Source organism: Urocitellus parryii, chromosome 15, assembly GCF_045843805.1.
Source record: "Urocitellus parryii isolate mUroPar1 chromosome 15, mUroPar1.hap1, whole genome shotgun sequence".
Taxonomy (NCBI): Eukaryota; Metazoa; Chordata; class Mammalia; order Rodentia; family Sciuridae; genus Urocitellus; species Urocitellus parryii.
In genome coordinates this window covers 9,399,617-9,412,045 of record NC_135545.1, presented here as the reverse complement: position 1 = coordinate 9,412,045, position 12,429 = coordinate 9,399,617, and the positions used below count along the sequence as shown (strand labels likewise).

General features: G+C 43.8%; 1 protein-coding gene across 2 annotated transcripts in view; it reads left to right on the top strand.

The window, feature by feature from the left end:
* Nucleotides 1-9,410, top strand: part of Sae1 (SUMO1 activating enzyme subunit 1) — a 61,318-nt gene extending 51,908 nt beyond the window's left edge. For both annotated transcript variants that reach the window (XM_026410417.2, XM_077793028.1), the window contains exons 8-9: nt 3,642-3,711; nt 8,632-9,410. In XM_026410417.2, coding sequence (XP_026266202.1) covers nt 3,642-3,711; nt 8,632-8,724 — 163 coding nt within the window. In that variant the 3' untranslated portion in view covers nt 8,725-9,410. The remainder of the gene's footprint in view (nt 1-3,641; nt 3,712-8,631) is intronic.
* Nucleotides 9,411-12,429: the final 3,019 nt, after the last annotated feature.

The following is a 12,429-nucleotide window of genomic DNA, read 5'->3' as shown; positions in this document are numbered from 1 at the left end:
ACTTGCAATCCTCCTGTCTTAGCCTCCTGAGCTGCTGGGATTACAGGTGTGCACCACCATGCCTGGCTATATTTTCTCTTTTTTAATATCAAAATGGATCATTACTATCTGTGCTCCTTGATAGCCTTTCCCAGCATATCACAGAGCTGTTTATGTTAACAAACACAGAAGCCTGTCACTTGTATTTCATAAAGTTTCAGTGTTCTAGATATATGATCATTAACTTAATCAATATTTTATTGGTAGTTATTTAATTGCTTCTAGTTCTTCTTTGGGCATGGTAGTACATGCCTGTAATTCCAGCTACTCAAGAAAATGAGACAGAAAGGGTATAAGGCCAAAGTTTGCTTGACAACTTAGTGAGACCCTGTATCAAAATAAATTAACATCATGGGATGTAGCTCAGTAGTACTGAAGCACAGCTTTAATCCCTGGTACCATATAACATGTTTGTAGAGTATGTTGAAAAAACTTTTTTATTGTGATAAGATATATATAAGCTATTACACTTTTTTTTTTATATTGCTGGGGATTGAGCCCAGGGCCTCAAGCGTGCTAAGCACATGCTCTTCCTCTGAGCCACATGTATCCCCAGCCCTGTTTTAACCATTTCTCAGTGTACAGATTACTGACATTAAGGACATTCACCATTAACTCCTTATTCTTCCCTCCTCCCCACCATTATTTTTACTATTCTAAATATTTCATATAAGTGAAATCACAAAATATTTGTGAATTAATGATTTGTTTAGTATTTTATTTGGTTGGTTTTGGGGTGTTTTGGTGCTAAGGATGGAATCTAAGGCCCCACACATGCTAAGCATATACTGTACCACTGAGCTATACTCCCACCCCGACTTTCTGGTTTTAAGATTATTGGGCTGGGGTTGTAGCTCAATTGTAGAGCACTTACCTGGCATATGTGAGGCACTGGGTTCAATTCTCAGCACTGCGTGTGAATAAATAAAATTAAGGTCCATCAGGGCTAGGGATGTGGCTCAAACGGTAGCGCCCTCGCCTGGCATGCATGTGGCCCGGGTTTGATCCTCAGCACCACATACAAACAAAGATGCTATGTCCACCGAAAACTAAAAAATAAATAAATAAATACTTAGAAAAAAATTAAGGTCCATTGATAACTTAAAAAAAAAATTTTTTTTTAAATTATGTTAGTAGACCTAGGACTATAGATCAGTGGTAGATGCTTTCCTAGCATGCAAAAAGCCCCGGGTTAAGTCCCTGACACCATAAACAATAAGCCAAACCTCCCCCTCCCCAAAATTGCATAAATAACTTGCCAGTTCATTATAGGAAAATCAGATTTTATAGCATAATCATAAAGATGAAAATTGAAGTCACTCATAATTCCATTACCTAAAGAAAAGCATTGACCATTTGATGCCATTATATCGTATCATGTGTCAGGTGAACAAAATCCTTTGTGGATTGAAAAAAAATTACTTGTAATATTCATTGTTGGCAAGAAGAATTGAAAAAAGTATGAGCTACTCAGGAAACACTTTAAAAAATATGTATGAAGGAGCTGGGCATGGTGGCACATACCTATAATCCCAACAATTTTGGAGGCTGGAGGATTACAAATTCAAAGCCATCATTAATAATTTAGAGACCCCGTCTGAAAATAAAACATTAAAAAGGGCTAGGAATATAGCTCAGTGGTGGAGTTCTCCTGTGTTCAACACCCATACCCAAAACAACACAACCAAAAAAAGAAATATAAGGGTCTTTAAAATGTTTCCTTGGCCTGGGCATAGTAGCTCATACATATAATCCCAGCCTCATGAGGTTGAGGCAGGAGGATCACAATTTCAAAGCTAGCATCAGTAATTTAGCAAGGCCCCAAGCAACTTAGCAGACTCTGTCTCAAAAAGGGCCAGGGATGTGGTTCAGTGGTTAATTGCTCCTGGGTTCAATCCACAGTACCAAAAAAAAAAAAAAAAAAATGTCATAAAAGTTCATCTGTTGCATTTGTTTCTTTTACTTTTTTTTTTTTTTTTAATATTTATTTTTTAGTTCTCGGCAGACACAACATCTTTGTTGGTATGTGGTGCTGAGGATCGAACCCGGGCCGCACGCATGCCAGGCGAGCACGCTACCGCTTGAGCCACATCCCCAGCCCTCTTTTACTGTTAATCCAGAATACAGATTAAAAACTGGCTAGGCACCTGTTTTTATAAATAAAGTTTTATTAGCACACTTATTTGCATATCATCTATATAGTAGTTGTGATACTATCAGTGGACTTGAAAAATGTTATATAAAAGAGACTATATGTCTGTAAGCCCAAAAATATTTATTATCTGGTACTTTTTCTTTTTTTTAAGGTGTTGAGGCTGGTTGCCTTATTCTACATTTTAGATTTCTCTTTCTTGTAGCAGTGTTTGTTTTGTCTCATTGAGATATTTTTGTTTTTAAGTGCAGATTGAACCCAGGGCCTTGCATGTGGTAGGTAAGCAGCTCTACCACTATCCACACCCCTAACCTTTTTAAAATTTTATGTTGAGGGCTGGGATTGTGGCATAGAGGTAGCACGCTCGCCTAGCATGTGTGAGGCACTAGGTTCGATCCTCAGCACCACATTAATATAAAATAAAGACATTGTATCCACCTGTAACCTAAATAAATAAATAAACATGTTGAGACAGGATCTCACTGTTGCTGAGGTTGGCCTCCGATTTATGATCTTCCTGCCTCAGCCTCCCAAGTTGCTGAGAATACGCCAGTCTTTGCCTTATTAGGAGTTACTTGTATAGCCTTGTCAAAATACATGATTGCAGTGTTGAACAGTTTAAATATATATTAATATGTTGCAGAACAAATGTTGATATTTGGGTTTAAAATTATATGTTTGGACATGTGTGATTATTTAAATGTCTTGAAGAATTATGTAACTAAGTAGAAAGGGCAAAGATCTCCTTGGTGGTAGGCTGATTCCTGTAACTTGTCGTGTCCCAGTTTTCTGAGTTAATAAATACCTTTGTGTTGAGGGGTAGAGCTGGCAAATCATGCTCCCTTTGGGGAAGTAGAGATGGTGAGTACGTTCTAATTTCCAGGATGAGTGATTTGAAGTACCAAGTGACGGTAATAGCAAAAAAATTGTCCTGTGGATGCCCCATCCTGTTGCAGAAGTGGTGATTTCTGCGTGGGTTGTAAAACGTTATTTTGCCATGTGCTTTAATTTCAGGCCCCAAATTTCCCATGCTTCCTACGTGTTAACACAGGCCTCCTCCCTGGCATTTGTTTGGGAATAGCATATAGAACCCACTGCCCATTATAGTCAGAGGAGAATTGTGAGAATGTGACCAGGGTACTGAAACATATTTGTAAGACCTTATTTTTAGGAAGCACAGATATAGTCTTTCCTTTAACTTAAAAAAAAAAAAAAATTGTGTATGAAAGAATTCCTGCCTCCCAAAGTACAGAGGTCTTTCCCAGCCATTTACAACCCCTGGGCCAGATTTAACTTCCACGCCTAGATGCCAGCATTGATAACCTCTGTCTGAATGGGTTCTTCCTGGTAGGATGTGTTTGTTCCAGTGGACCCACTTCTGAACTCTTCCAGATGTCACATCAGCACTCCTGTTCCCCAGTTCTGTGTTTCACTTGTCCTCTCTTTTTAGGTACTGCTTCTCCGAGATGGCCCCAGTGTGTGCAGTGGTTGGAGGGATCTTGGCACAGGAAATTGTGAAGGTAAAAAGTCACAATAGAGCCACTCATGGGTGGCACATGCCTATAATCACAGTGACTTGGGAGGCTGAGGCAGGAAGATTGCAAGTTGGAAGATTAGCGAGACCTTGTCTCGACATAGGGCTGGGGATGTATTGGCTCAGTGGTTAAGTGCCCTTGGAGTTAATCTCTGGTACCAAAAAAAAAGTCACAGTGGAGCAGAAGAAGGGGCATGATGACTTTGTATATGTGACTTCAGAGAGAACCAAGGAGCTGTCTGCTGGTATCTTCTGCTTAGTGTAGTTGCCAGTTCTTCTCACAGCTGTGTGCAATGTCTATCATTGTGGTCCTTATTTAAGAGGTGGACACTGAAGCTCAGAAAAAGGGACTCCAAAACTTTCGCTCTAAGCTCCATACATCACCATGAATTGAAGCCCCCCGCCTCTTTTTTTCTCCAGTTTCTGATTCTAGGGAAGGAGCCCAGGCATTCACATGCAAGGCACGGGCTCTACCACTGAGCCACACCACCATTCCAAACCCACTCCTCCTTTTTAACCCACACACCATAAGGGTATGTCTCCTGAGGGGTCACATAGCCAATAACTAGTAGAGCCTTTTTAGCTCTTCTGGAATATTTGGGTTGCCAAAACCATAGCATTTTTCAAAACACTATTTCATTTCCATTGAGGTCTTGCTATTCGGCAATGTTAAATTTGCCTTTTGTGGGGCTTGGCGTATATAGCTCAATAGCAAAATGCATGCTTAACGTGCACAAGTCCCTGGGTTTTCACTACTATTTTCTTCTTTCTTTTGCCTCCCATAGCTTCTTGCCTGTGTTGGTGGACTTGCAGTAATGATTTTTCCATCCCATCCCTTTCCTCCCCTCTCCTCATACAGGTGATTGAACACATGCTAGGCAAGTGCTCTACCTCTGAGCTCACCTAGCTCCTCTCTATTTAACAGGGTTTCACCCTGGGCTGGTCTTGAACTTGTGATCTTCCTGCCTTAGCCACCTGAGTGCCTGGGATTATAGGTGTGTGTCACCACACTCGACTTGTCCTTTTCTTTTATGGGGCAAAGTTATGCCTGGCTAAATGATTCCCCCTGTTCATATATATGTCAGATTTGAGCTTAGAAGGACAGTTGGAGACCCAGCTCTCACCACTGTGTCTTGGAGTCTGTAAATTTGCTCTACAGACATTGGCTTCAATTGGACAATCTCGCATATCTTCCTATGGTGTTTTTCTTTTTTTTTTTTTCCCCTTTCTTTCCTGTTCTTCTCTTGCCCAAATCCAGTCGAATTCTATGTCCTGGGCTGAGAAGATCCGAAGGGGGGAGAAGAGAAGTGTGCTATGGCCACACCCACTTCCCCACTTGCAAAGTACTACAAGGCAGGAGCAGTTGTGATCACTGATTTATTTGTTTATTTACTTAGGGGAGGTGGTACTGATGATTGGACCCAGGGTTCTCTACCACTGAGCTACATCCATAGCCCTTTTCACTTTTTATTTTGAGACAAGGTCTCACTGTGTTGCCCAAACTCGCCTCAAACTTGAATCCTCGTGCCTCAACCTTCTGAGTAGTCAGGATTACAATTATGCCTTACTGATCCATGATTCGTAAAAGGAAGAAAATAGAGGTGGTGGAGCCAGGCAGTCTGGCTTCTGAGATTGCTTCTGAGCACTCAGTAAGGCTTCAGGTGTTGCCCTCCACAGCACCCTACCCGAGTCCTGCCCTGGTCCTCAGCCTTGCTTCTGTCCAGTCTGTTGGGAAGCTGCTCTCTGATTTTTTTTCCTGTGGGGTGGAGAGTGGATGTGAGGGCAGGTGGCCTTGACCTCATTGTTTGCAGTGACTTCTGTGCATCTTAGTCCTAATGCTGCCCCCTCCTTCCTGCCTGCTGGGGACAGCTGTTGCCCAGCATCTTGTTTCTGTTTATCCCAGATAGCCAGAGTACTCTGCATTCTTGGTTGCTGGGTGTGTTTGGAATCTCCTCCTACCCTGTCCTGCTGGGAAGCACTTTACCTTTTGCCCTGGGTTCATCCCAGGCCCCCCAGTCTCTTGTCCCCACTGCTCCCCATCATTTCCCATCCTTCCTGCCCTCAGCCATCTGGAGAGGGTCCTGCAACTTGAGACCATCATCTCAGCACCTGATGAGTAAGCATTAGGAATGGGAGGGCAAAGGTAGATGTCTATCCCCTTGGGATTGTCTTTCACTTCTTCCTTTGTCACATGCTTCCAGATACAGGTGTCATGTCATGCTTCCAAATCATTCTTGGAGCGTTGGAGAAGTAGCTCGATGGCAAAGTGCTTGCTTAGCATGCTTGAGGCCCTGGGTTTGACTGCAGCACCTACAAAATTTTTTTTTTTTTTTAAGAGAGTGAGAAAGGGAGAGAGAGAGAAAGAGAGAGAGAAAATTTTAATATTTATTTTTTATTTATTGGCGGACACAACATCTTTGTTTGTATGTGGTGCTGAGAATCGAACCCGGGTCGCACGCATGCCAGGCGAGCGTGCTACCGCTTGAGCCACATCCCCCCAGCCCCATACAAAAAATTTTTTTTTAATTATTTTTGCTTTTCCTTTGTCCCCATAGCAGGTCTCCATCCCCATAGTGGTAGAGGTGGTAGTTAAAGCCTAGCCACTATCCCAGGCTCCATGTTAAAATGGATCAAGCAAGGCACAGTGTCACTCTCCTGCTATCCCAGCTACTACAGAAGCTCATTGGAGGAATATTACAAATTTGAGACCATCTTGGGCAACTTTTTTTTTTAATATTTTTTATTTGTAGTTATACACAATACCTTTATTTATTTTTATGTGGTGCTCAGAATTGATCCCAGGGACACCTCGCATATGTTAGGTGAGCACTCTACTGCTGAGCCATAACCCCAGCCCCGATCCTTGGCAACTTAATGAGACCCTGTCTCAAAATATAAAAAAGGTCTCGGGATGGAGCTCAGTGATAGACCACTTAATAGAATACACAGGCTCAGAGTTCAATCCCAGTACCACACACACACACACACACACATAAAAAAGTCAATTAAGCTGGACGTGGTGGCACATGCCTATAGTCCCAGCTGCTCAGGAGGCTAGAGCAGGAGGATTGCTTGAGCTCTGGAGTTCAAGGCCAGCATTGATAACCTGTAACTTGGTTCAGGGGTCTAGGAATTCCAAGTGTGGTGTGTTTGGCCTTTCCACCTGCCACATACGCATTGACAGAGGACCCCCCGGTCCCCTTAGTAAGAACAGCTCACAGTTGAGAATTTCCTAGTTGCCAGGCATGCTACAAACCTGGTTACATTGCATCCTTACCAGAAACTAGCAGGCAGATGCTGTTTATCTGCTCATTTATGTGCATACCTAGAGAAACAGACCTCTTCTTGATCAAAGCTCCCTGTGGGCAGGGACCTTCTCAGTGTCTGTAATGTCTGTCTAGGACAGTACCTGGAAAAGAGTAGATGCTTAACAAATTTTGCTTGGGGCTGGGGATGTGGCTCAAGCAGTAGTGCGCTCGCCTGGCATGCGCGTGGCCCGGGTTCGATCCTCAGCACCACATACAAACAAAGATGTTGTGTCTGCCGAAAACTAAAAAATAAATATTAAAAATTCTCTCTCTTTAAAAAAAAAATTAAAAAATATTAAAAAATAAAAAACAAATTTTGCTTGGCTGAATAATCAAGTATCTGCTTGCCCCCATTTTATATAGTTTGAAGAAACAGAATGGGAATGGTTTTCAGTGCAGGGAATAGAGCATAGTTCAAAGAGGAGCCATTCGAGCCAGCCACCATGGCACAGGCCTATAATTCCAGCAGCTCTGGAAGCTGAGGCAGGAGGATCTCAAGTTCAAAGCCAACCTCAACAATTTAGCAAGGCCCTGAGGAGCTTATTGAGACCCTGTCTCAAAAAAGAAAATTAGGAAAGGCTAATGATGTGACTCAGTGGTTAAGTACCCCTGGGTTCAATCCCTGGTAAACCCCTGCCCCTCCAAAGAAGGGAGAGCCTTTCAGGATGTTCTAACTTCCTCAAGGAGGTCACCTCTGCAAAGCTTTGCTATCACCTATGAACCCTTTTCTTAGAAAAATGTATGTACATGTGTGACTCCGCATGTGACTTCAAGGAGTGACCCCATTTTAAAAATGTGAATTGTCTCACCCACAAAATGATGGTCTCTGTGGCTGGCTGACATCACCTGGGCCTTCTGGATTCCAGCCCTGGCCTGGCCTGGCCTGTGGGAGAGCAGCTACATTGTGTCCTCATGAAGGAGCCGGAGCCTCCTTCTACATCTTTGTGTCCTTCAGTTAAATGTGTCCCTTCAAGTTGTAAAGCCTGCAGCCCAAGGAAAGTTAGAAAGCAGTGCTACCTTTCTTAGTTGAATGGTCATAATTATTTCTGTCATTGCCTCGTGGCGTTACTCTGAGCCAGGCAGCATTCTAAGTATTTGAGGTACATCATCTGTTTTGATCTCCAGCTTAATAAACTTGTAATTCTCATTATATATGAAGAAAGTAAGGTTCAGAGGTTAAATGATCCATCCAAGGACACAGCTGGCTAGAGACAAAGCAAAGAGAAATGACAATCAAAATTGTCTCCTGACATTGCCAGAATACCCCCTGAGGAGTACAGTCAATCCAGATTGAGAACAATTAACCTACACTGCATTTATTTCATTTTTTAGAAGTATTTTTTTTCCCTCCATTTATCACTTTTAAGGTCCTCGAGGGTCTGAGATTGTGTCTCAGAGGTAGAGCGCTCGCCTAGCATGTGTGAGGCGCTGGGTTCGATCCTCAACACCACATAAATATAAAATAAAGGCATTGTGTCCACCTATAACTAAAAAATATTTAAAAAAAAAAAAGTCCTCGAGTAGTACAGTCCCCAGTGCTGCATGTGTAGCAGGTAGGTGAAACACTTGAGCTGAACCTTCTTTGTTTTTCTCCCCAGGCTCTGTCTCAGAGGGACCCTCCTCACAACAACTTCTTCTTTTTTGATGGCATGAAGGGAAATGGGATTGTGGAGTGTCTGGGTCCCAAGTGAGTCCAAGACTTGGCAGCCCCAGAGACATTGACCGAAGCATGCTCACATGTATTTCCCTCCCCCTCCCTCCACAAAGGCATCTCCCGAGCAGGGAAGAGTGGAGTCATGGACTCCTACAGAGCATCATCTCCTGCAGGCAGGGAGGTGTGCAGATATGCTGCTTCCATTGCCAGCAGTTGCTAGGCAGGGGCACGGGGACTGGGCATGTTCATTCAGTACTATTTGGAACCTTTGGCCACCACAGGCCTGCTCGCTACCCACAGGGCAATCACCTCAAACCACCCCTCTAACATCTGTATACTCATCCTGTTAAAGGCAGCCCATCTTCTAGGGCATTGTCGGAGAGCCTGCAGGAGCCTCAGGCCTGTGGAGCCTCCTGCTTCCTTCTTAGGCTTGTTCCCCACCTGGTGTCATATGAGAGGGACACGGCTTCAGGTGGGGAATGAGGCCCAGGCCCAGTGATGACACTCAAGTGGAACCACAGTACCAAATTCAGACAGGTGCCCTTAGAAAAAACACGACGGGCGGAATGTACTTCCTCTAGAGTTTGAGATCATGAAAACAACAGGTGGCGTCTGGTGTGCAGTTCTTTAGTTTTAGTTTGGGATTAGTCAAGTTCCAGCCTGGATTGTGGAAGGGAAGAAATATTGCCAAGTTCTCTTTTAAGTTAAATATTAGTGGGAGAGCTTGTTTTAAAAAGGTAGATTTAAGCTGGGCATGATGGCACAGGCCTGTAATCCCAGCAGCTCAGGAGGCTGAGGCAGGAGAATCTAAGTTCAAGGTTAGCCTTAGCAATTTCACGAGGCCCCATGTCAAAGTAAAAACAAAAATAAAAAGGGTTCCAGTTATAATTCTGTGGTAGAGTGTCCCTGGGTTTAGTACCCAGTACTGTTTTTTAAAAAATCAAAAATTAAAAAAATAAAAAGGCAGATACCTACCTGGGTCCCTGCAGAACTCCTAGTCTGGGGAGGAGGATTCTGCATTGGCAGACCCCATCACTGGTGTGCACAGACCCTTGTATTTAAGGGCTGTATCAGTCCTTCATTTACCCCTGGAATTGTATCTATTGCTGTTTTACATATTTTTTACATGTTCCTTGGTTCTTTAATAAGGAAAGATAATAAAGTTATTTGCCTTAGGATTCGTGTGGTTTTCTTTCACTTCAGAAACTTCTGACAGGCTGATTGTGCCAATTGCCTTTTTTAAGAAATAGCACTTAATGCACTTTCAGTGTCTCAGATTCCTCCCTCTGTCACTGTTCGTACCACACTTATCCTGGTTAATGGAACAAGAGTTGGCTTGCTCGAATTCTAGAACATGTATATGCTTCTGGTCCCAGATTTCTGTTGAATAATTCAGCTAAATAGTGGCTGTTTTTAGTGGCAAAGATTAATAATAATGAAAACGAAGTCAAACAGATGATGCCAATGCTTCTGTTGGATTCTCTGTGCAACTTTGTGCTGAGCAAGAACGGGTGACCTCTGGTTGAAAGGTAAGCAGCAGCCTGGTTGAACTGTAACCCCAGTGACACAGAAGGCAGAGGTAGAGAAGGATGACAGTTCAAGGCCAGCTTTGGCCAACTTAGTGAAACTGTCTCAAAATCAAGGAACCCTAGGGTGTCGCTTTCTGGTAGAGGACTCGCCTAGCAGGCATGTCCATCCTCTGTAGGGCCAAAAAGAGCCCCTAGGTACTGCACTGCAAACACCGTAGGTGGGAGGGGGCAGCAGCGCCTTGAACACCAGCTGCTTGTCCACCCCAGTGTTCCATTTGATCTTCATCCAGCTCCTGCCTGCCTCCTCGAGGTAAAATAGTCTGCAATTTGAACAAGTCAGTTCTGTTATTGTCTTGCTGGGTCAGTGGGAGAGATCTGGTCTCCATTGGGAAGAGGAACTAGATTCCCCAGCCCTCTGTACCCTGCTCCTGTGCTGGGTGAAGCAGAGGCCACACTTCGGGCGGACTTCTGTTCTGGGCACCATTAACATTATTCATGGGGCTGGGTCAGCAATTTCACTGCTGCCGGAATCTCCCAGGATCTTTCACATATTTAGCTAATTATACCCTTAAAGTGTTAAGGCTTTGCAATGCATGGCCTTGGTCACAAGGGGGCGGAGGTGGGCCTGAGCAGATTAAAAACAAAACTGCAATCTTTGAGGCTTTTCAAACTTTTCTTCCCTGTACCTCTTAATGGCAGAGGTTGAGTCAACCAGAGAGAATTGGGAATTGGGGCGCAGGAGGGGCAGTGCTTGAAGTTGCCAGCCCTGGGCAAGAAATATTTTGCTTTCTTAAAATGGAAATATCATAAAAATACATTCACTATCTTTCCAGAACACTGAGCACAACCTGTGGTTTCTAGTACCTCTGGAAGGTATATCGCCAACTTGGGAAGGAGGGTCTGATCTGCAGAGGTGCTAGTATCCAAATAAAAGAAAAAATGAGCTGTCTTTGGGGCTGCCAGGTTCCTACTTACACCACACTGATGTTTCTGGTGTGTATAGCAGCCAGCTCTCAAGTGCTCAAAGTGTTAAGGCTATTAAAGCCTCAAAGTGTGTTAGGGGACAGTTGCTCCCCAAAAACCATGGGCAGCTGGGAGGGGTGGTACAAGTTAATCCCAGCTACTTGGGAGGTTGGGGCAATAAAAAGGGCCGGATTGGGGTGTGGTGGCACATATCTGTAATCCCAGCAGCTTGGGAGACTGAGGCAGGAGGATCCTGAGTTCAAAGCCAGCCTCAGCAATTTATCTGAGCAACTCAGACCCTTTCTCGAGAAAATACAAAATAGGGCTTGGGGATGTGGCCCAGTGGCCTAGTGCCCCTGTGGTTCAATCCTGGTACTAAAAAAAAAAAAAAAAAAAAAAAAGACTGGGGATGATGCTTGGTGATAGTGTCCTTGGGTTCAAACTGTTAAGGTCGGGGAGGAAACTACCTGCAAATGTACAAAACTACAACATGATAAAGATTTCTGAGTCTTGGGCCCTATGTGATGGCACCAGCCTGTATTCCCAGCTATTTGGGGATGTAGCTCAGTAGTAGAGTCCTCCTAGGTTCAGTCCCCAAGTTCTCAGTCCCTTCAGTCCCATCCTACATTTTGGTGGTGGTAGTGGGGGGTGTTTGTAAGTCCAGGTGTTCTCTACCACTGAGCTACATTCCCAGCCCTTTATTTAATTCCACGCTTAATCTGCCTGCTATCTTAAAATACTTGCACTACAGCCTGTCACAGTGGTGCATGCCTTTAATCCCAGCAACTCCTGAAGCTGAGGCAGAATCACGAGTTCAAACCCAGCCTCAGAATTTTAATGAGGCCCTAAGCAATTCAGCAAGAACCTGTCTCTAACAAAATATTTAAAAAGGGCTGGGGGGCTGGTGTTGTGCCTCAGTGGTAGAGCGCTTCCCTGGCATGTGTGAGGCACTGGGTTCGATTCTCAGCACCATATATTAATAAAAAATAAAGGTTTATCAACAACTAAAAAAATTGTTTAAAGGGGGGGCTGGGGATGTTTCTGGATGGTAACCCCCACTCCCACAGGGTTCAATCCCTGGTACAAAAAAACTTCCACAGCTGTTATCATACTCAAATAGCAAAGAAGAAAACCACACTTCATCTCACAAATAAGGGATGGAAGAAGGGCAGGTTGGGAAGCTTTTTATGTAGGATGCACGAGGAAGTCCTCAGTGTCCCAGCAGTCATGTTAGCTTAGTGAGAATGGGC